The sequence below is a fragment of the Tetranychus urticae genome, chromosome 2, assembly GCF_039701765.1.
Source record: "Tetranychus urticae isolate SD_2017Ah chromosome 2, NJAU_TeUrti_SD_1.0, whole genome shotgun sequence".
Classification (NCBI taxonomy): Eukaryota; Metazoa; Arthropoda; class Arachnida; order Trombidiformes; family Tetranychidae; genus Tetranychus; species Tetranychus urticae.
The window spans coordinates 20286053-20310402 of NC_142959.1; the positions used below are offsets into that span (position 1 = coordinate 20286053).

The window sequence follows — 24350 nt, forward strand, 5'->3', positions numbered from 1 at the left end:
ACAATTAAATAATGAAAAGTAATTTAGAAATATTCTAAAATGATTCACTACCTACTACATCAACATAAAAATCAAAGACCATTTTGAGTCCAAATTAGGAGATTAAATACCTTTTTCCATTGCTCAGACAATTTGTTATGTTGAAAGAAAGTAAAGTTTAGATGAGAAAGGTACATTCATGGAGAAACATTTTATCAAATAAGTTGAACAATAACGTCAATAATCAATTGAAAACCCGATCAGTATTTACTCAAAACGTTCCAATAAAATATGTTTCCAAGTAAATATTTTGCATCGTTATTTATTGTTTTATATTTTTTCATCAAATCTAGTGCAGGTAATTTCGTTATGTTCAAATTTCCATGTAAAGACAAACGTATTCATTTTCAAAATTGATCTCTCATCATAACAGGTGGAAATCATCAACCGAATGGATTGGAGCAATTCTTTGAAGATCAAACCAATTTTTTAATAAAAGCTAAATTAAGTTACGAGGTAAGTTTCATTTGCTTGATTAACTTTCTTTGTAATTAAAAAATTAATTAATTTTCTGAAGGGATCAGAAAAAGTGGAGTGGTTGATAGAAGAGTCGGTATTTGGCGATGAAAAAAACAGTATCGTTACATCAATAACCCAAGAAAGTGGAGGCAGCGAAATAAAAGTGTTTCGTGATTTTAAAACTCAAATCATTTCATTGATTTGCTTTCGTAAGTAACCAAACAATTTATCGTATAAAACATGATATCATCCGTTCACTTACTTATTGTTATCATTGATTCCATATTTACTCATTAGAAAATAATTGTGATCGTTATGAAAAATTCTGGCATCTCAATTTGAACGGTAACTTTGAATTGTTAGCTACATTTTTCAAACAAATATTGTTGATGGGACCTTATCGTATCATTTCATATTTTGCAAATGGAACAACAAATGAAGTTTATATTAATGATTGGGACATTGAAGGTTTTAGCCAATTCAAATTTAAATTTCGTTTTTCAGGTTCGTCTGTAACTGAGGCTCAATTGAACAAGTTTTCAAATAATTGCATGTTTTACTTTTTTTTAGATCCGAATTCAAGAATATTGATGAGAAGGAAAAATTCTGGACAAATCAAGTTAGTGGGAGTAGTACCGTTTCATACGCCTCTGAGGCCCAGACCGGAAACAGAATTACCCACCACCCCCCTCATGCATGATTAGTTTCAAACTAAACTGAATTTACGCTTGATTGATTTAACGGTTGACCTTGAATACCATCTTATGGTCACTATTGTTCTTAATGCTTGAATGCTTCTTCATCACTACACTAACTGTCACGTGATCTATACTTGTTCCTTTGATTAAGGCTGAACCTGGATGGAAGAAGGGGAACGAATGTTTCCCTTCTGGAATAAACATGTATTAATGAATGATGATCACTTGACCGTTTTTTACACTTGATTAAGGCTGAACCTGGATGGAAGAAGGGGAACGGATGTTTCCCTTCTGGAATAAACAAGTAATGTCGATCACCGTTTGTTTCACTTGATTAAGGCTGAATGTCATGAGAGAAAGCGGATGTTCAAACAAGTATAAATAGCCAATCTCAAAATAATAATGCTCAATGATGTATGCTGTTGCCTATGTATCACTTTTAATACTGGCTTTAATTATTGTTTTAATATTCAAAGAATACTTTTATATTGTTCTCGATGCGCATTGTTAATATAGTATCATTGTGGGACCTTGGAAAAAGGATTCCTTTAGCAGCAAGAATTAAAAGGTTCAATGCAGATTTAATTAAAGAAGGAAGCAATTGTTTATTACTGTTTGAAACTGGTAAAATAATTGCTACAGGTTTTAAAAGATTTAGTGATGTGAAAAAATTCATAAAGTCACGCTTCCCGAGCGCAAAATTCGTTAAAGTTGTAAATATGACATCACTTGCTCATATTCGTGGTAAAATCAATTTATCTGGCCTTTCTTATGAACCGGAAATCTATCCCGCTCATGTGTGGAAGAAGCAAAACCTTTGTGTTGCATATTATCCTTCCGGAAAACTAATTGTTACTGGTGGAAAAACTCATAATGAGCTTCGTGAAGCATATCAAGAGTTTAAGCAAAAGACAAGTATAAAAAGAGATGAAGGAAAAGAAAAAGATCAGTAAAGTATCTGAAATCATAATGTCAACATTAAACTGGCACTCATTGAAAGCTGTTAAAATAAACGACCTCCGTTTGACCATTTCATGGTCCACAGATGGTAACAACAGAGTTTGTTGTGGTCGTGTTGATTTACGTTTATTTGTCAATGATTTCCCAACAAGTTATGGAGTGAACCTCAAGCGTTGGGAATTAATTCAACTTGGTGTCTTCATCACAGAAGTGCTTAAAGGCAACACTCCCTGTCAAAAGGTTGTTGATGAACTAACCATCGAGTCAACAACTGGTGGGATCATGTTGCTTAAACGCAAACATCGTCTGTGCATCCAAAACAAGGATTTACCTACTCTGGAAATGTATCTTTGTGGAGTTATTTTCATTCTGAGTTTATTAAGACCAGAAGAATTTGTCGCATGTATGGTTGCAGGCCGAGCAATTGAAGATGCTTTCATCTTTTCAACTTTGGTTAAAAGTGAAATTAAAAGTATCGATGAAGCATTTAAAGAAGAAGAAATTATAACAGGGAATAAACTTCCTGTGGAAACCGTTAAATTTTTAAAAACCAATTGCGTAAAAATTTTTGACCTGTATATGAATAATTTTGGTGAAATGATTATACCTGGAGGTCCATGCAACCGGAACGATTTCATGTTGAGAATCAACGGTGAATTTTTGAAAAATTTGCGCGGTCTCTATCAGGATTATCCTCCGCTCCTTCGATCACTCACTCTTCTGATGAAAAGCATCGCAGAGTATAAATAGAAGTGACAAAAGCGAAATTCTCATATTCAACAAAAATGGATTACATTTGCTGCTATTTCGATGTACAAGGCTTCTACGCTAATAATTTGTTTTACCCTCGTGAATGTGCGGTGTTAAGTGATCATGGCGCAAGCGTATTCAGTGTTGACCACGAGTTAAAGATGGATCAACTATCGGCCAGTGATCAACGCCAAGCACAGTATTTAACACGTCGACATCATGGTTTACCTTTCGAAGTTGAAAAAGGAACCAAAATTGAAAGTATTAATGATATTATCATTGCATTTTATGAATGCAATCTTGATGATGATCATTTTCTTTGCGCCTGTAAATCTAAAGAAGCTGAAGCGATGTTGAGGACCCTTGGTATTCCTAGATTGAATCTTGGAAAGCTAGGTGCAACTTGGAGTAACATAAACACTCGGTTGGAACCTTGTAGCTTACATATTAAGCCTGGAAAATGCAGTCTCAATGCAGTAATCGCTATGAATAAATGGGTGAAAACGGCCCTGAAAACGATGAACCAGGTCGTGATGTCTGTGGAAATATGCCCTAAATATTGTAATCGAAATTATATAAGTTTGAAATATGTAATCCAAAATGTAATCGAAATTCTCAAATTAAAAAATGTCTTATAAAATTTATTTACGTCATCCTTTTACTATGCTTATTGCCGGACCAACGGGAAGTGGTAAAACTGAATTTGTCAGAAAATTGATCATAAAAGAGAAACAATTTGTGATCCAGCTCCGGAAAGAATAATTTATTATTACAGTGAATACCAAGAAATTTTTGATTCAATGTTAAATGTTGAGTTTGTTAAAGGTTTACCCGATGAAATAAAACTAGATAAACGACCGACTTGGATAATTTTTGATGATTTAATGTATGAAGCATCAAATTCAAAACTAATAGCTGAATTGTTCACAAAAGGAAGTCATCATAGAAATCTATCAATAATATTAATTTGTCAAAATTTCTGCATGAGAGGAGCTGAAAGTAGAAATATTTCATTAAACTCTCAATACATTGTTTTGTTTAGAAATCCAAGAGATCAATCTATTGCAACATCTTTAGCTAGACAAATGTTTCCAACTAAAATTGTAAAATTTCAAAAAGTTTATGAACATGCCACATCACAAGCATTTTCATATCTATTCATTGATTTAAAACCTGAAACTCCAAATGAGGTTAGGTTACTGACAAATGTTTTTTCCATACCAATATTTGCCTATCAACTTGTATAAGTCGAACAGTTTTGGTAATCACCATCAAAATGACCGTCAAACAAGCAGTTGAAATCTATCCAACATTACAAAAGCTTGCAAGGACAAAGAAAAAGTATTTTATCTTCTTGTCCATGTAAAGTTTTTCATGTTTTATCTGAAATTGCAAGAAATATTTTGAAAGGTGTTATCAAAGTACCGAGACATAAATTAAAATCATTAAAAGTATATAAGAATGATTTGAGAAAAATTGCCAAACAAAAAAACAGTTCAAGAATTAAAAGAACTTTGATTCAGAAAGGAGGCTTTTTACCACTATTAATAAAGCCAGCTTTATCATTATTAGCTTCAATCGTTGCGTCAAAAATAATGAAAAAATGAACACAATAACACGCATGTTATTAATCCCAGAGGATCAATATAAAGATCCATCCAACATATTGTTTGAAGCAAATATTCCTAATGATAGGAAAATAAGATTATTAAACTATTTAATGTTGAAAAAAATGGAGAAGAAACCTGAGCAAATTAACATGAAAGCAATAATCGAATCAAATTTAACAGCCGAACAAAAAGCAAGATTGATTGATAAAATTCAAAAGAAAACAGTAGAAATTGGTGTTCAATCCGAAGAAGCTGATGATCAAGAAGAAAATGTTTTTTCTACACCTAGAGGAGAATTTTCAACTCCCTTTTCACAACAAACAACACAACAAACAACACCAGTGAATTCATCTTCTGCTGCTAGGACAAACCTCATGCAAGCTTTTGTCACAGAATCACCAAAGCTTGAAACTGAAATAGACAGACCACCACCACTTTCTCCGAGGAAGAGTAAAATGCAACCTTTTCAACCCAATATTGGAGAAGTATTAGCTCTTGGAATAAAAAGTATTCGTGGTTTGATAGATAAAAATGGTCAAGTCATAAAACCTGATGGGAAAGCTCTTTACAGAAGCAATTTACAGATGATTGTTAATTATCTATTAGAAAATCAAATTGCTAGAAAACCAAACGGTGTTGATCTAGTTGTTGCTGCTATAAGGCAAAACAGACCGGGTTTATTGCAGTTTATCAAAAACCCCGGAATTCAAAGTAAAGATACATGGTAAGAATTACAGGAGCAATCCGAAGCAAGTACGTCACGCCAGACAGCACAGGAAGCTTTGGTGGAGTCAGAAGATTATTCGAGAGCGTCCAAAAGGAAGCGTCGTTAAAACAAGTTGAAGATTGGTTGAAGAATCAGGATACTTATATTTTATTTAGACAAGTGAAGCGAAAATTTCCTCGGCTCCCAATTTTAGTTAATAAAATTGATGAACAATGGCAAATAGATTTAATGGACATGTCTTGGTTATCAAAATTTAATGATGATAAAAAGTATTTATTAAATTATTGATTGTTTCAGTCGTTATGCTTGGGTAATTCCATTAAAAACAAAAAATGCAAATGAAATCGTTGAAGCATTTAAAGTTTTATTACAAGAGAGAAAACCTGATAAAATACAAAGTGACCAAGGAAAAGAATTCTTAAATTCTCAAGTCAAACAATTATTTGCAGACAATGAAATAAATTTTTTTACTTCTACAGATGATGTGATAAAATGTGCAATTGTTGAGAGATTCAATCGGACTCTAAGAACAAGAATTTATCGTTATCTTCATTATTATAATACCAGAAGATACATTGATGATATACAAAAAATCGTGAAATCATATAATAATTCTTATCATCGAACTATTCAAATGTCACCAAGTCAAGTTACCCAGGAAAACTCAACTCAAGTTTTATTGAATATAAGGAAAACTCATCCTATTAATCATTCGAAACAAAAACCATTTAAAGTTGATGATAAAGTAAGAATTGCAAGAGCTAAAGGAATTTTTGAAAAAGGAGCAACTAGTAATTTTACTGAAGAAATATTCACGATAAATAAAGTGAAAAAAACACCACAAGGATATGTTTATCGTTTGAAAGATTATAACGGAGAAGATATAACATCAATTTTTTATCATTATGAACTTGTAAAAGCTAATGAAATAAGTTTATATAAGGTAGAGAAAGTTATTAAAACAAGAATAAATCCAAAGACAAAAAAGAAGGAATATTTTGTAAAGTGGTTCGGATATCCATCAAAATTTAATAGCTGGGTCGAAGATGTTTTACCAACCTGATGAATATTATATTGAGGCTGTTTCTAATGCTTCAACAAATTCGTTTCCAGAAAACACATTAACAAAATTTACGAATCGTCTACAACATGCAATATCTCTTGATGGAGATTGGGTTGTAGGAATTCAAGAAATATTTTATCCAATAGATCTGACACAAAGTGAAAGTGAAGTGTACTTTAAAATATCAGGTGCTGGTCATAGACAATATTTTGTAAACATAAATGAAGGGGATGATGTACAAAAATTTGTTAATAAATTCAATGTGAAAGCATCAAAAATATTTTATGCACTAAAACCACGCCCAAATCAACAACCGCAAGCTAATCAAGGGATGCAAAGTGATCAAGCTTCACAAACTGATCAATTACTATCACCAGAGGGATTCAAAGCTATAGAAGACAATATACTGAATAATCAATCACTCGACATTTTCACAAAGGATTTTTTCCTGAATAATTTTTATAATTATCATAAAAAAGTACGAAACCCTAAAGAATTGCCTATTGATGTGAGTAGGCTTAAGATTGAAAGTCAATTAATAAGAAATAATTCTGCTTATGATGATGAGAAAAAAGAAGAATTGATAGATAAACTATTTGCAAGAGCAGGCCAATCTCGAATGAGTCTAGAAGAGCTCTTATCTGAAGAAAAGGATATAATGAAAAATCCCGATTTCACAGATGAAGCAAAAGATAGAAAATTGGAAGAACTATATACTAGTTCAGGTTATGAACCTCCTCCTCCTAAAAGAGCAAGGAAAGACCCAGAAGCTGGAAAATGGTTCAAACAATTCAATGAAAAACGACGGGAATTATCTGAAAAAAATCTAGAGCTTAAGAGGAAAAATGAAACACTTCAATCAAAACAAATTGAAATAGATGACTTGGTTAACAAATTCACAACCGCTGAAAGGGAACTCAATGCGAAACTCAATGAGATTAAAGAATTGAATAAATCAATCCAAAGTTTCGAGACTAGCAAAGTGGAATTAAACAAAGCTCGGGATGATCTTTCAAGAGAAAAACAAGCTTTAGAAAGGGAAAAGACAGAACTCACAACAAAATTAAATAAGGCTGAGGATGATTTAAAGGTTAAGAAAGAAGAAATTACACGTCTAACGACAGAAGCGAACAAATTAACACCTCTTGAAACACAACTTTCTGAAGCAAAAAGGAAGTATGATGAATTGACAACAGAAAAAACGGGAATTGATCAAAAATTGATTAACGCAGAAAAGGAAATTGATGCTAAAAAGAAGGAGATAGATCGTCTCAAAGCAGCTGGTACGAACTCTGACACACAGAAAAATGAATTTGATGAACTTCAAAGAAAATTTAATGACCTTTCAACTGAAAAAGTGAAAATTGAGGGGCAATTGAGAGAGGCTGAAAAAAATATTAATGATAAAAATCAAGAAATTTCAAATTTAAAAGAAATACAAAGAAATTATGATTCATTAAAAACTGAGAAAGAAGGTCTCGAACGGAAAATTGCTGAAACGGAAAGAAGTTTGAGTGATTGTAACAATAAAGTTACTGATTTGAATGAAAAAAGATCGAAAATTGATTCTTTAGAAAATGATATCAGAGGAAAGGATCAGCAATTGAGGGATAAACAAATTGAAGTAAACAATTTAACGACTGAATCTAAAAAGGTTAAAAAAGAACTTAATGAATCTCAAGTCAACTTGAACGTAACAAAAGAAGAATTCACTAAAGAAATTAACAAATTAAAGGTGGAACTTGGTCTTGAAGCTGCAAATACAACAAATGATATTAGTGATAAACCACCAAGATTAGAATATTCAAAAGGAATAATATCAATTATAAGAGGGTGGATAGGAAACACCAAGTTGATTCCAACATTTAAAGATGCTGCTTTGATTAATGCTCTTGGTTTCATTGACGATCCAAGTGAAAGTTTAATCACTAATCCCAAAGTAACTGCGTCCAGGCCGGTCGATCTAAATGCAAGATCAAGTTTAATGTTTTTTTTATTCAGATATTGTTGCCCCACATTTTGTTGGAGATACATTTACGAGAGTCTTGAGAATTTTATCTCTGAAAAGAGGACAAAGACATGAGATTGTTCATGAGAGATTTGTAAAGCCTTTTTATTATCCTGTGAGGACGAATCAAATTGAGGATGTGAATTTCATTTTGACAGATGAAACTGGAAATCCAATTAAATTCGCTTCAGGAAGAGTCGCAATTGGCTTACATTTAATACGCTTTGTATAAGGTGTATTTTATTTTATGAAGAAACAAAATGCAACGTAAAGTTTATTGTCCAAGGCATTCAGACTTCAAATAATATTATTTATCTCAAGCTGGACAAGGATTCTCTGATATTGAAATATTCAGAGGTTCTCCTTACCAGCGAGGATATGGATTTGGAAGTCTATTCAAAAGATTTGCAATTCCTGTTTTGAAATTTCTTGGAAAACAGGCCGTAAAAACAGGAATCAACGTCGGTCAAGATTTATTGGAAAATAAAAATTTGAAACAAACATTGAAAGAAAGAGGTAAAGAAAGTCTTCGTAATCTGGCAAAACAATCAATTGATAAAGCAAATGTTATGCTCAATCAAAGTGGTACTGGTGTTAAACGAAAACGGTTGTATAAGAAGAAGAAAAAAGCTGTTAAAAGAAAAAAGAAAGATATTTTCGATTAAACATGGAGTATTTACATCCTGCATCTTTACCTGCAAGTAAAAGTGAATTATCATTATTCACTGTACCACCTACACAAGTAGCTATTGATTCTACTTATGAAGTAGAGTATAGACCTTCAGCGTCATTAGAAAGCTCTAAAGTACACACCATTGATGTACCTGCATCCGAAGATTTCACGGATCTATCTCTCTGGTTCATATAAATCTCGAGATTATTGATAAGGCCGGAGCAAAAGTAACAACAGCTGTGCTTAAAGGTTCGCAAAACTTTGGAAATGCTTTATTTGATCAAATTGATTTTTTTATTGGTACTGTCAATACATCTCAAGCTACAAATATGTACCATTATCAATCTTTCATTGAAGATTTATTGTTCCGTCATCCAACAAAAGCTGATGCTGGACGTTATGATTCTTCAGTTCATCTTAAAAATAATGTTGACTTATATTTTAGATTACATCTTCCAATGTGTCAACAAGACAAATTACTGTTGAATGGCACTCCATTATTATTCAGATTTACAAGAAGCAGAGAGAAGTTCCCATTGATCCACATAACTCAAGATGAATATACAATAAAAATAACAAAATTAGCTTTGTATATTAAACGTGTTAAATTATTTCCAGATACACAAACGGGGATAATATCTGCACTTAAAGAGTCTCCTGCAAAATATTTCATCGTCAGAAATGTTGTTAAAAGCTTTTCTCTGAATAAAGGCATGTCAACAGTCAATATTGAAAACATTTTTTCCGGGATTTTACCAAGAAGAGTAATCATTGGACTTGTTGATGAATCAGCTTTCGCGGGCAATAATTATAAAGATCCTTATTGGTTTGAACATGCAAACATTACACAAATTTCTTTAAATGTTGACGGAAATTTATACCCTTCAATACCTTATCAACCAAGTTTTCCTGATAATTGTATGCGGGAATATGTGAATTTATTTAGATGTTTGGGACAAGATGAAGGAATCCCTCAACTCGACTTAGATTTTGAAAATTAAAGCAAAAACTCAAAGCAGCAAAAACTCTTTTCGGATTCGATTTAGGAGGTGGACTAGGAGGTGAAACAGGATCATTATCCTTAATTAAAAGAGGAGCTGTTAGATTAGAGCTTCGATTCGCATCAGAAACAACAAGTTCATATAAGATCATTGTTTTTGGTCAATTTGATAATTTAATTACAATTGATAAAGATAGAATTGTAACACTTGACTACTAATGTTGACAACTATTGACTTAAAGCGCATGCTTCGTGGTGTTAAACACTTTGGTGGTGTTTTCCCAAGTGATAAATTACCTTTAGTATTGAAAAAGCCATCAACTTTTATTATTAATTTAGACCCTAGTTACAAAGAAGGGTCTCATTGGGTAGCGGTAAACTTTGATAAAATCGGAAATTCACATTATTTTGATTCTTACGGCCGGCCCCCAGACGGAAATATTGTATCTTTCCTTGAAAGATTTTCACCTGCAGGATACACTTACTCAACCAACAAATATCAAGATGATTATTCATCATCATGTGGATACTTTTGTGTTCTTTTTGTATTGCTTGCTGATGATCAGAACAAATTTTACAAAATTTTTGAGAAATGTAAAACACTAAAGAGTGAACAAAAATTGTTACAAATAATTAAAAATTTTATTGATTAATTTTATAATGTCCATAAGCATATGAACTTATTTTATCATTTAGAAGATAACGTTTATCTTCAAAAGGTGAAATTGCAACCTTTTCATTACAATACATGGAAATTTTATGTTTATCAGATCCAAAGCGTCTTGTGATTTCTTTATGTATCTTTTCATTGTACAGACAATTTTGATAATCTTCAAAATTAATTTTGTTTTTTACGACATTTTTTTGAACGCCTTTAGCTCTCTTCTTCTCTCCACTTTGTGATTTTATACAGTAAAGTTTAGGTTTAACGGCAATTACTTCATGGATGACTTCTCCTGACATTTCATCTTTGAGGTAACCAATTTTCTTTTTATTTTCGCTTGAATAGAGTGGATGATCATTGGGCAAGTCACCAAAGTCCATAATATCATTAAATTGTTTCATGTCAGTTATTATGTTGTTGGATTTAATTTCCAGTAAAAAAGAATCAGTATCGGAATAAACAAGTTGCACTTTATCACCATAGTATTTTTTAAAACGGCCATAATAAAGTTTGTAAACATGGAGTTTTGAGAGCTCAAGAACAGTAAATCCAGAAACAATAGCCTTATCCATTAAAACACATTCAGGTTTCAATTGAATCAGCATTTTATCTTCATCAATAATTTTGAATCGTGTAGCAAGAGGATTAGCAATTCTTTTTGTAGCGACTCTTTCTCCCATTGCAAGTTTAACTTCAATATGTTTTCGCTTGTCCTCCATTAGTTTCCCATAGATACTGTTTACAAATAATTTATAAAGCGATGAAGTGAATGTTGTTTTTGCTTCTTGACGCTTTTTCGTGCAGAATTGAATGTAAGGTTTCAACCAGGCTTTTTGTTTAAATGAAATTACTCGATGTACTTTGGCAACTTTTAATCCATTTTCAATGTAAAACTTTAAATTGCGAAAATGCACTGAATATCTTCTCCTTGTCAGAAATGTTGAAACCAGTTTTTCACTAGGAACCGGTTTAAGTCCTTGCTTCTCAAGTTCATCATATAACTTTTTAGCGTAAGGACTTAACATTTCATGCGTAACTTTCATTTTATGAGGGGCCAAAGGAAAGTCATTATGCGCATCATGGAGTTCTTTAGGGTACTCTAAATCGATTTCCAAAATGTATCCAGTATCACCATCATCAGGTGTATTCATTATATGGGCAAGTAGTTTATCTTCATTTGAAAAATTTACCCATTTATATTGTCCAATCGGTAACATGTCCATCATTGCATTTCCATAAAGATTATTTACATCAAAATACATTAACCATGTTTGTTGACCACCATCATAATTTGTTGAGGGATTATTAGCAATGGCATGACGTTTAGCAACCGTTGTAAAACCTCCTCTAATGTCACCTTCAATGAATAACAACATGTCAATTTCCAAAAATAATTCAATTGATATTTTTGTCATTTTTAAGGCAGCAGCATATGAAAGACCAGGACAAGTCATATAATGTGGTGGGTCGATCCCAAAATCATCTATACTTGTTGTTCGAAAGTTTTCAAATACTGCAGCGAGCATCAAAACATCAAGTCTCAAGTAAATATCAATCAATTGTCCAAGATTACGACAGTTAAATTGTCTCCAAATTCTTTTTAATCGGTCATACATTTCTGGTGAAATGTTTGTGTCGTTTAATGATGAGTAAAATGCAGACATTGGTGGTAATGCTTGATCCTCAAATTTATCAAGTGATGATAAATATTCATAAGGTATTGATGCTTTTCCCATCAAATCGGTTAAATCATGTCCTGGCCATTCTTGTCGTAAAAATTCTTCTTTTTCAGTGTTTGACAAGTTGGAGCTTAGAGTATCGAGACTTCCAGGTAAAAAAGCAAATGAGTCGAGGAAAGCAAGATTATCGACATACCATCCAATATACTTTTCCATTGATGAAGGAATAAGTTTTACATTTCCAGTAAATGTATTACTTTTGATTGAATCAATCAATAAATGACCATCATAATTCTTTAAATTATGGAAAAATATTGGAATTCGATTCGGAATTGAATAATTTACATTACAGGCATTATGTGCTGCGCCTCTAAATTTCCCAGTTAAATGATCATGATCACGGACTCTGTCATCATCAAGAGGCTTTTCACAAATCCAGCAGTTTGTTGTACTTTGAAATGTTGCTTCTTCATTAGGTGACATTTTAAGAGGTTTTAATGAGGTTTTTAAATAGTTGAGAGCAGATTCAATTGATTGTTTAAGATTAATTAGAAATTTAGAGACAATATTTTCTCCATGGTCAAACTTTTTGTCGATGATTTTTCTGTCCCAATCAACAACAATGTATCCATAACTACATGGTTCATGGTGGAAAGGTTTCAATGGATCATTTGTTGGGACGATTAAACATTCAAAGTCACAGTAAATTATGATTGGATGCTTAATTTCTTTTTTCAGGTTTGATCTTTCGCAGAAATTCCGTCTTGGTTTATAAGGTGTAGGGTAAGGCATTACAATTTTTTGAGCGGGTTTTGCTGAACAGTCGACTATGTGTTTTTTCAATTGAAATCCATAATGCCAGCCGTTTAAACATCTTTCACAATGATATCGCCGGTAATTACTTTTTGAATTTAATAGACGAGCAAAGTTTGTGATTAAATAATAGTGTTCGTTGTATAAAAATAGTCTGACATGAGATGTGAATTGATTCTTTGTAACATAAAGGGGAATCACAAATTTGTTGGTTGTGTTGTAAGTAAAAACACTAATTGATATTGCGTTTTTCTTTTCAAAGGATTCAACCATGTTCAATTCAACTTGACCTCGCCATTTTGAAAAGTCATGTGAGTTGATAAATTGGTCATATTGTTGATAATTGTCGGGATGATTTTGTCTATGATGAAGAGCAGCTAAAATTGAATACATAAAGCAATCAGTTTGACATTTGATTGAAAGTAAACAATGTTTTGAGACAAGTTCAGAAGGCAATTTATTCTGATGACAGCCTCCTCGATGAGGTTGATAATGAGCAATCCAAACATCAATTTTGCTGATATCAACAATCGTAAAGCCACTTCCTCGTTCAGTGTATTGATCTATTATTTCTTTCATCTCCGTGAAAGTTTCTTCAATTTCATTATTGATATGTAATATTCAAAAATTAAGTGTTCAAATTGGGAAAGAGAAATGGTCCAAATTATTCTCCTCTTTCTTCATTCTGTCTATTCCCCTGTCTTATTTCTTATTCTCAACAATGGTCAGAAGGGCAAAACTAACTCTTTGTTTTAACTAAAGGATTATTGAGGGGAGTTGTAATTATGACTCCAGAGTGGTAACTTGAAAATGTCTGGAACTAGTGCTTGGTCAATTGGACTAGTGCTTATTTAATTATTAGTTTAACTAAATTTTAGTTAATTTAAATGGGAATTATTGTCCACAAATGGTTATTATTAATAAATGTTATTAAATGGCCTCAAAATTATTACAAGTCGACAGGATGAAATCTGGGCTGGTTCACCCATATCATCCATTCAATATTATGGAATATTGAAATTATTTAATCTGGACAAGTTACCCACTGAACTAATGTGGCCGTACCGTTTTTATATTAATAAAAGTTTGGAAAAATTATTAAAAGTGGACAAAATGGAATCTGGAAAAGTTACCCATCGGACTATTGTGTCCATTCAATTATTATTGACATTTTATTAAACTATTTAAAATTTTAATTTAATATTAACTGGAAAGATGAACCTGGACCAGTTCATCCATTGAATTTAAAATATTTAAATTAAATTATTGGTTCCACTAATCGTGGAAATGAAAAATGGTACAACTTCTGACCTAAAGTGGGGGGATGTAATATTCAAAAATTAAGTGTTCAAATTGGGAAAGAGAAATGGTCCAAATTATTCTCCTCTTTCTTCATTCTGTCTATTCCCCTGTCTTATTTCTTATTCTCAACAATGGTCAGAAGGGCAAAACTAACTCTTTGTTTTAACTAAAGGATTATTGAGGGGAGTTGTAATTATGACTCCAGAGTGGTAACTTGAAAATGTCTGGAACTAGTGCTTGGTCAATTGGACTAGTGCTTATTTAATTATTAGTTTAACTAAATTTTAGTTAATTTAAATGGGAATTATTGTCCACAAATGGTTATTATTAATAAATGTTATTAAATGGCCTCAAAATTATTACAAGTCGACAGGATGAAATCTGGGCTGGTTCACCCATATCATCCATTCAATATTATGGAATATTGAAATTATTTAATCTGGACAAGTTACCCACTGAACTAATGTGGCCGTACCGTTTTTATATTAATAAAAGTTTGGAAAAATTATTAAAAGTGGACAAAATGGAATCTGGAAAAGTTACCCATCGGACTATTGTGTCCATTCAATTATTATTGACATTTTATTAAACTATTTAAAATTTTAATTTAATATTAACTGGAAAGATGAACCTGGACCAGTTCATCCATTGAATTTAAAATATTTAAATTAAATTATTGGTTCCACTAATCGTGGAAATGAAAAATGGTACAACTTCTGACCTAAAGTGGGGGGATGTAATATTCAAAAATTAAGTGTTCAAATTGGGAAAGAGAAATGGTCCAAATTATTCTCCTCTTTCTTCATTCTGTCTATTCCCCTGTCTTATTTCTTATTCTCAACAATGGTCAGAAGGGCAAAACTAACTCTTTGTTTTAACTAAAGGATTATTGAGGGGAGTTGTAATTATGACTCCAGAGTGGTAACTTGAAAATGTCTGGAACTAGTGCTTGGTCAATTGGACTAGTGCTTATTTAATTATTAGTTTAACTAAATTTAGTTAATTTAAATGGGAATTATTGTCCACAAATGGTTATTATTAATAAATGTTATTAAATGGCCTCAAAATTATTACAGATATTATCACCAGGTAATAATGGTTTCATCGTTGAAGGTATTTCTGCTTCAATCAATTCAATCGTGCTCATTTTTTGAAAGTGTACTTTTAAAATCAAGTAGAATTTAATTGGTCCAAGATCATCAAGATTATGTTGTAGCAAATCCTTCACTTTAGCTTTTTGATGACGTTTCACAATGTCAATGTCAACCATATCACTCATTTGTTGTGAAAAAACACGGAAACGGCGGCGAAAAGCTGAATGAATTAGTTTGAATGGAGATGAAAAAGAAGGTTTACGTGGGTTAAGTAAAGGAATACTCCCACAAACTCTTTGATGTGATCTCAATCTTTGTTCGCTTGAATAGTGTCTTCTGCACTTTGCACATTTCACTTTTCTTTTCATCTCTTTTGGAGTTGCTCTTGTTGATGGTGCATCTTGTATTACAGGCTCTTTATCAAAGAATATTTCCATTCTTCGGCAATTTTCTTTGCAAGAGCAATGATGAAGTAAATATTCACTTAAAGGTTCACTTTCTTTCCCACAGCATGGGCACCTCAAGCAATCTTTTTTTGGTGGTGGTTCGTCGATAAAGATGTCCATTCTTTTACAATTGTCTTGACATGTGCAAATATGGTTCAAATATTCCATTGAAAGTTGAGTGGAGGTACCACAACAAGGGCAATTGAGACAATCTGGTTGCTCTTCATTTTGTTGTGTATTTTGTTGCTCATTTGATTGCCTATTTTTTGCTCATTTGGTCTCTCATTTTGTTGCTCATTTAGTCCCTCATTTGATTCTTCATTGAAAATTTCAAACATTTTACAGTTTGCCGATTTACATTGACAAGGGTGGTTTAATAACTCTCCCAAGGTGATAAATTTTTGCTTGCAGCATTTGCACACAATCTATAAAAAAGATAACTTATATATTAATTCCCGAATAAAATAGACGTTTAAATTGAAATTGAAATGAATCTTTATTGATTTTGAAAAGAAATTAAGATTTTACAATTTTATAATATCTTTTGATTGTGCGTTTGACTGTGCAAACATGGCAGTCAATTAGCACACAAATATTACGAGCGTGCTCGTTATCAAGGCGAGCTAAAACTCTTCGCTGTGCTTTGAGTTTATTAAGGTCCTCCATATATTTGAAGGCCTTGTTTCTTAATCTAATTTGCAATCTTTTTCGGATTGCGTTCGGGGCCTTTTTCTTAGTTTCCTCTAAGGAAACCTGCTCCATATGTTGGATCATGCAGTTGAGGTTTTTTTCATCAAATGAACTAAAAGAAAAGCCCGCAAAACGAGCGGCAATCTCCTGAAAAAAGAGAGAAAGGAAAGTTGAGAAAAGAGAAAGGTTAAACAGTTAAACAAATTGAAACTTACATTCATTTCGACATCATTTTCTTGGTTATTATCCATTTGATAATCCATTTTAGTGGTAACTTGAAATAACTTTCAAACAATTTGAACAAAAATTAAAGTTTACTTATTGAGAGTTGATGTAAAAGTGACCAAGTTTTGTCAATGTAACCTTTGAATAAAGCTTGAACATCTGTGTAATGGAGTGAGTTTTTGCTCATTGATTAATACACATTGATGAATTAACGGATATTTTGTCAATAAATTTGTCGCACATGAATTGATTCTTGACCATTAAATTATGCTCAATGTTTGCAATTCTTGACCGTTTGAAACACTTGAGTGTTTGTTATTGTTTATGATCACCTTGGAAATATTGAGTTAATAGTAAAGGAATCTATTGTGTTTAGAATTCGGCTTGTTCATGATATCTCCATGTTAATGATATTTGACATTCAGTTCTCAAGGATTACGGTTGATTGTGATAGTATCTATCATATGAATATACTTTGATTCATTTTAGATGACTTTTGAGTAAATGATTGGGTGATCATAATTTCAGCCGATATTTTCGGCTCAGAATTCATAATTCATAATGGAATTGAGTTGGATATCTTTTTTCTTTTGAATATGATCAAGCAATACAAATGAATCAATTTGATGTTTGAATCATCTTTCTAGCCGGTCAAATAAGCTTGTTATTGATAGTAAGCCATTTTTCAGAATTTTCATAATATCTCCATGATAATGATATTTGTCATTCAGTTCTCAAGTATTATGATAGATTTTGATAGTATCTATCGAATGCATATATTCCTATGCATTTCCGATGACTTTAGAGTAAATGATTGGGTGATCATAATTTCAGCCGATAATTTCGGCTCTGAATTCACAATTCATGATAGAATTGAGTTGGATACTTTTTTGCTTTCGAATATGATGAAGCACTCCAAATGAATCAATTTGATGTTTGAATCATCTTTCTAGCCGGTCAAATAAGCTTGTTATTGATAGTAAGCCATTTTTCAGAATTTTCATAATATCTCCATGATAATGATATTTGTCATTCAGTTCTCAAGTATTATGATAGATTTTGATAGTATCTATCGAATGCATATATTCCTATGCATTTCCGATGACTTTAGAGTAAATGATTGGGTGATCATAATTTCAGCCGATAATTTCGGCTCTGAATTCACAATTCATGATAGAATTGAGTTGGATACTTTTTTGCTTTCGAATATGATGAAGCACTCCAAATGAATCAATTTGATGTATCAATCATCTTTCTAGCCGGTCAAATAAGCTTGTTATTGATAGTAAGCCATTTTCAGAATTTCCATGATATCTCCATGATAATGATATTTGTCATTCACTTCTCAAGTATAATGAAGATTTTGATAGTATCTATCATATAAAATCATGCTTAAGCATTTGATATCAGCTCAATTGGGGAAAACAGCAAAAATAAGGTCTCAAAGTTAAACATCCCCCGAAACATCCCCCGAGAATGAAGAAAAACATCATTGAAAAGTATGCATCCGAGAAACAAACTATTAATGTCTATCTAATTATTACATTTTTAAGCGTATGTAATTAGTTTAAAGTGAAGAATTTCAAACATCCCTGAAGACAAAAAAACATGAAAACCAATATATTTTTAAAATTTTTTATTCAAAAATGTATTAAATTTTAATACATGAAAATCATGCTGTTCTAACATGAATTGGTTTTAATGATGCTGGCTTTTCCAGATCTGGCTCTTTCTCCTTACGCTTGGCGCAAGTAGCAGGTCTATCTTTATCGCCATTGATATGGCGAAGGCAATGGTCACTTCTTCCTGGAGTGAACTCGATGAAACAATAAGGGCAAGAGAAAACTTTTTTTCCTTTATTTTGTTTTTTCCTTTCAAGAGTTTTCTTCGCAAGCTCCTTGATGGTGAAAATTTCAGGGTCCCGCGGCTGGTGGGTAATTCTGTTTCCGGTCTGGGCCTCAGAGGCGTATGAAACGGTACTACTAGTGGGCTTTAGCGACACAGGCAATTACACCTCTCTTATGGCTGTTTTATCTATAATGCAAATTGAGCCTCTTCAAAGTTCAATGGTACCTTTGCCATCCAAATATATTCATTACAAATTCAATGGATCAATCACTAGATATAATGGAACAAATATAACCGCAAACACAACAAATCAGGTAAGCAATTTGCGATTCTTGGCTATGATTTCTTTCGTTTCTCATTCTATTATTTCAATATTCTGTGAGTTCAATATCGAAGAAACGAGACAAATCCCGTTCATCTACACTGCGAGTCATAAGTATAACTTTTGTCCCTACGATTTTTTAAATTTTGATAATTTCTCGATCACTAAAATATTTTTTTCAAATTTAAGGCTAAAATTATGATCAGTAAGCTTAATAAGTCTTATTTATCCATTTAGTTCGATTCAAATACTTTTTGATTTTAACTTATCACAAAAAATTAAGTGTTGTTATACTTATGACTCGCAGTGTATTACTGAACAAGTAAGACAAGCTAACGTTAACGTATAACGTTAGTTAAAAGATCTTTTAGGTTTGTAGTGAAAAATCTCAAAATAATAGCTATGCAATAGTTAATTTAGTCTTTTTAAGTTATAATCTATTTCATGTCGAAGTCAAGTTTCAAAAAATGGATGCTTTTCCTGCTTTTATATTCACTAATTTTCCATTTTATCATAAACTAAAAATATTCACAAGGGAACCACGCGAGTTGCCTAGAAGGGATTTGAATGGGACTTTTTGTATTCGATAGAGCTGGTTAAGTAATGAAATAGTGAGATGGGTTTTGCCTGTACAGCAACTGGTTCCTAAGATATTTGGGTTTAAAATTTTGGTAGTTTTATTATAATGAGCTGGAAGAGGAGGGTTAATGTGAGCCGAGAGGTGGCGCAGTGAGGAAAGGGTTTGATGAAGAAGATAAAGGTTATGGGTTCGAATCTCGTTGTTGGCATTTTTTTTCAAACTTTATTTAAACATTTAAATATTATTTTTAATGCATTTTAATGTTATTTAATTGATATTTGAAGCTCATTTAAATTACTTCAACACTATTTAAAGCATTTAAGTCTGAATTTTATCAATTTTTCAGTAATCTATATCAGTGAAGGGATAAGTGTGTTATATAAGTTGAAAACTTACTTCAATATCATATGTTTCTTTGTTCCTTTGTTAATATTCGCCATCTTATTTTGGTTGAAAGTTATTTACATTTGTTTAGTTTTAATTACTTATAAAGGGCTTTAAATTTTCCAAAGTTTTTTACTGTTCACTTTCATTGTTTTACTTTTACCTATTTTGAATCAATTCAACAATGATCAACCCAACAAATGTTGTGAATCTTCTTTCTAATAAGTGTGAAACCTCAGGAATAAGATCAACAGTTATTACCACCGAGGAAATTGAATTTGCCAATCTTTTGTGGGAATTGCTTTGGGAAAAAAGTAATGGTGAATGCGAAGTTCAAGAGGATGTTTATCTTTATGATGAAGAAGATCCAGAGGATTCATCAGATTCTGAGGATAGTGATAGTGATGGTGCTTCTTCTTCTTCATCCTCTTATGTTCCATCACCGGTTAAAAAACCAGTTCCTTTGCAAAAGGAATTTAAACTTGAGCAAATGAAAAGAATCATTGAATATTGTGACAAATATGGAACTACAGCAACTTTGAAACGTTATGCAAAACTGAACAATGATAGCAAGAAAATTCAACGAATAAGGGAATACTTCCAAAACGAAGGTAACAGATTGAGTAAATTGAATTCAGTCAAATCGATGATATATTTGAAGTTCCGAGCGAATCGTGAATCATTTTTACCAGTTCATGATTATGATCTGCATACTTGGGCTATGCAAGCAGGTAATACATTACAGCTGCCAAAATTCGTTGCATCGAATACTTTCATCAGAAGTCTTAAAAGTGAATTCAAAATATCATCACGAAAAGTTACTAAATTCATAACAAAAAAGACTCATACGAATGAAGAAAAAATAAAACAATCAGCCATTGATTTTGCCAAAAAAGTGAATGAAATAAAGCAAAATATTAGCAACGATGATGTTTGGAACACTGATCAGTCTGGTTTCAACTATGAAATAACTTCAAATAGAACTTTGAGTAACAAAGGAGAAAGAGACACTTATCTTCTTGTTCAAAATTGCAACTCGCTAACTCACTCATACACCATTCAAGTTTTAATTTCTAATGCTGGTAAACTAGCTCCAAATTTATTCATTTGTTTCCAAGAGCCTTCAGGTAAATTTGGACCACAAATCAGTAGAGCCATAGAGTCAGGAAAGCCGCCTAATGTAGAAGTTACATGTACAACAAGCGGTAAAATGACTAAAAAAACCTTGCGCACTTGGGTCAAAACTTGCTTCAATCCTCTTTGTCACTCTAATACCTTATTGCTTCAAGATTCATGGTCAGCGCAAAAAGATATGGAGATTTATCGCAAAGAGTTGGATAACTTTGTCCGGGTAAAAATTGAAACCATTCCTCCGAAAGCAACAAAATATTGTCAACCCCTTGATGTTTACTTTTTCAGACAGTATAAACTGTTTACCAGACGTTTTCAAGATGCAGTAAGATGCGCAGTCGGTGATGAAGCTGTAAGCAAGTTAAATGATCGTATTTTCATAATGTCCATGCATTCATTTATTTATAACCAATTATCAGCACCAATTTACCATCAAATGCTACTTTATGCTTGGAAAGCTTCTGGTTATACTATTTCAGAGGATTTAACATCATTCAAATCAGTTTTGGAAATTAATTTCGATAGCAGCTTCGAGGATTGCTCTATTTCAGGCTGCAGTTCTCTTATGTTTACAAAATGTTGCTATTGTCGAGCATACTTATGCTGCAAACACTGTCTTACTCCTCTTCATCTTTGTAATTTTACTCGATAATTTGTTAACCCACCATTAATATTAATATTTTACCTAAAGATACTTGATATCTTTCATAATCTTCAATGCAACATTTATAATTGACTAAAAATTGTCAAAATATCAATTAAATAACATTAAAATGCATTAAAAATAATATTTAAATGTTTAAATAAAGTTTGAAAAAAAATGCCAACAACGAGATTCGAACCCATAACCTTTATCTTCTTCATCAAACCCTTTCCTCACTGCGCCACCTCTCGGCTCACATTAACCCTCCTCTTCCAGCTCATTATAATAAAACTACCAAAATTTTAAACCCAAATATCTTAGGAACCAGTTGCTGTACAGGCAAAACCCATCTCACTATTTCATTACTTAACCAGCTCTATCGAATACAAAAAGGCCCATTCAAATCCTTTCTAGGCAACTCGCGTGGTTCCCTTGTCAGTGTTAATATTTGCTATCGATTCTTGTTTAGCATACCATCACATTATTGGGTTCAGCTTCTTCGCTTAAGATTATTGGTGAACAATCTCATCGTGAAGTGGTTTATGACTATGAATTTGGTTCGAAATACATTTCTTCTGGCTTCAATGAGTGCACAGTGGAGTCGATCAACAAAAAAATTGATTCTATGACTTCAGAAAAATATGGAATCGAATTTGTAAAGGAACTCAATTTTCCTGCGAGTTACGTGAGTTGATAACTTTTCATTGATAAATTCAACAAACAAACAGTGTAACCTGCTAGTGGAGTCCTTATTTTTGACTCATAATTCGATTAATTGTATCTTTTGTAGAAAACTAAAGTCCAAGATTGAAAATTAAGATTTTTCTTTTGAAAGATAAAACATCTTCTTTCTTTCTTGTTCGAGTTTAGAGATAAACGACTTTGAAGACTTACTAACTATCATACTTTAACTTGCCTGAGCAGGTTGAATCGTTCAACAGCAAATTGGGGATGAAAGTGGAATACGATAAACGGATTGATAATGTTGAGTATGGTTTGGCTGTAACAACTTATTCGAGGCCTGTGCTAGAGGTAAGTTCAATTTAATAGTCAATGATACAAAACTAATTGTTTTTTCCTGGCAGTTGTACGAGTCTTCCAGGATTCGCATGAATATCACTGATATACTCAAAGATTTTTGCTTATTGTTGAACCTTTATTCAAAATCTGGATCACATGAGGTAAGCTGAAACCGTTTATGCAAATTCAACATTTGAATATTTTCTTGATGCTATTAGCCGCAGTTTGATCTCATTGAGGTGCGAAAAAAATGCTTCATCGATGTAATGGAATTATCTGCGGAAGATGAATGGCTTCAAATGATAACAAATATGGATAATGCATGTTTCAAAGACAGAAATGATAAAATTATTCTCCATTTGAAGATTTTATTTTTAGGTAACATTCTTATTTTATCCTGATGAAATTTTGTCTTAAAAAGCATTTTTCATTCTAATGAACAGCTCGTTCGGTTCCAAGAAAAATTCGCGACTTTTCAAGCCACATTCAGAATATCAAACATGAATTGCGAAGAATGATAATGAACAAGCTGAGCATATCCTATTTAAGAATCAACCAGATCAAGTTGGACTTTTTTAATGCATATACTATTATGGCAAAGGTTGAAATTGTTGAGTCATTCGTCACCCACTTGAGTAAGTTTCTCGAAATTCAATCATTGATTTGTTCAACTAATGATATTATTTTTACTAAGAAACAAAAATACAAGGAACTTCGCACAGATTCAGAATAAAATCAACTGAATCTGGTATTTATTCATCAACCATTGATGAATGTGTACGTCTACAAGGTTCTAAAGCCAAAAACAAGTCAGTAAATTCGTTGTAATCAACTTTTTAATAACTGTATTAACGTAAAAACTTGTTTTTCATTAGGTTTATTATAACCTGTAAAACTGGAGACTATTTATGCCTTGGAATCGATCATGAAAACTCATTGCCAGCTGAAGATACAAATGGATTGAACTGCATGCTGTACAATACCTCAACAACTAACCTATCGATAGATGTTTCTTTGAAAGAAATACGAAAATCTTATCGCAATTTGAATGGAAGTCTATTCCACGCCTTTCGTGGTTCTGCATTTGTTGTTTTTGGTGTTACAGATGTAAGCCCAGTTAAGCCTGCATCAAACATATTTTCCAAATACTTTTACTTGCTTACAATTTTCCTGTTTACCATTACGATTATATTCTGTCTTATTATGATACTACTCTGCAAACTGTGTAAGCACAAAATTCATGTACTCGTTGATTCAGTGTCACTTGAAGCATTGAATCAAAGAAAGTAATTTTCCTAAATATTAAAAGTAAAACAAAGTCAAACAAAAAAATTACTTCGAATTTATTCCAATAAATTTACAGTAACCTGTGTTGATAAATTGTTGGACATTTTTTAATGTATTTGGATCGGTTAAAGTCCCGATCCTTGATTTTAAATCGGTCAACAGTTAACTGAAAACTCTATCTTTGTCAATCCTTGAAACGCTGGATTAATAATTAAGAACGAAATAATTGATGTTT

General features: G+C 32.2%; 1 protein-coding gene across 2 annotated transcripts; it reads left to right on the plus strand.

Annotated features, from left to right (window-relative positions):
* The first annotated feature begins 128 nt into the window (after positions 1-128).
* LOC107371561 (uncharacterized) lies at positions 129-24160 on the plus strand. Of its 2 annotated transcripts, XM_089268074.1 has the most exons (13): positions 129-337; positions 413-495; positions 557-707; positions 796-1002; positions 1069-1119; positions 18884-19062; positions 22278-22493; positions 22733-22840; positions 22894-22989; positions 23047-23206; positions 23272-23463; positions 23523-23637; positions 23704-24160. In XM_089268074.1, exons 1-13 carry the CDS (start codon positions 271-273, stop codon positions 24116-24118), a joined length of 2040 nt encoding a protein of 679 aa, XP_089124200.1. In that variant the 5' UTR covers positions 129-270; the 3' UTR covers positions 24119-24160. The 2 variants fall into 2 exon arrangements, with proteins under 2 accessions (XP_089124200.1, XP_089124201.1); XM_089268075.1 differs by lacking the exon at positions 22278-22493.
* The last annotated feature ends 190 nt before the right edge of the window (positions 24161-24350 follow it).

What these genes read in the sequence shown, in the direction of transcription:
- LOC107371561 (XM_089268074.1), top strand. Translation starts at nt 271, where the DNA reads ATGTTTCCAAGTAAATATTTTGCATCGTTATTTATTGTTTTATATTTT. An exon ending in AAGCTAAATTAAGTTACGAG is followed by an intron (nt 496 to 556) that starts GTAAGTTTCATT and finishes AATTTTCTGAAG; the next exon opens with GGATCAGAAAAAGTGGAGTG. An exon ending in TTTGAAGATTTTATTTTTAG is followed by an intron (nt 23,207 to 23,271) that starts GTAACATTCTTA and finishes TCTAATGAACAG; the next exon opens with CTCGTTCGGTTCCAAGAAAA.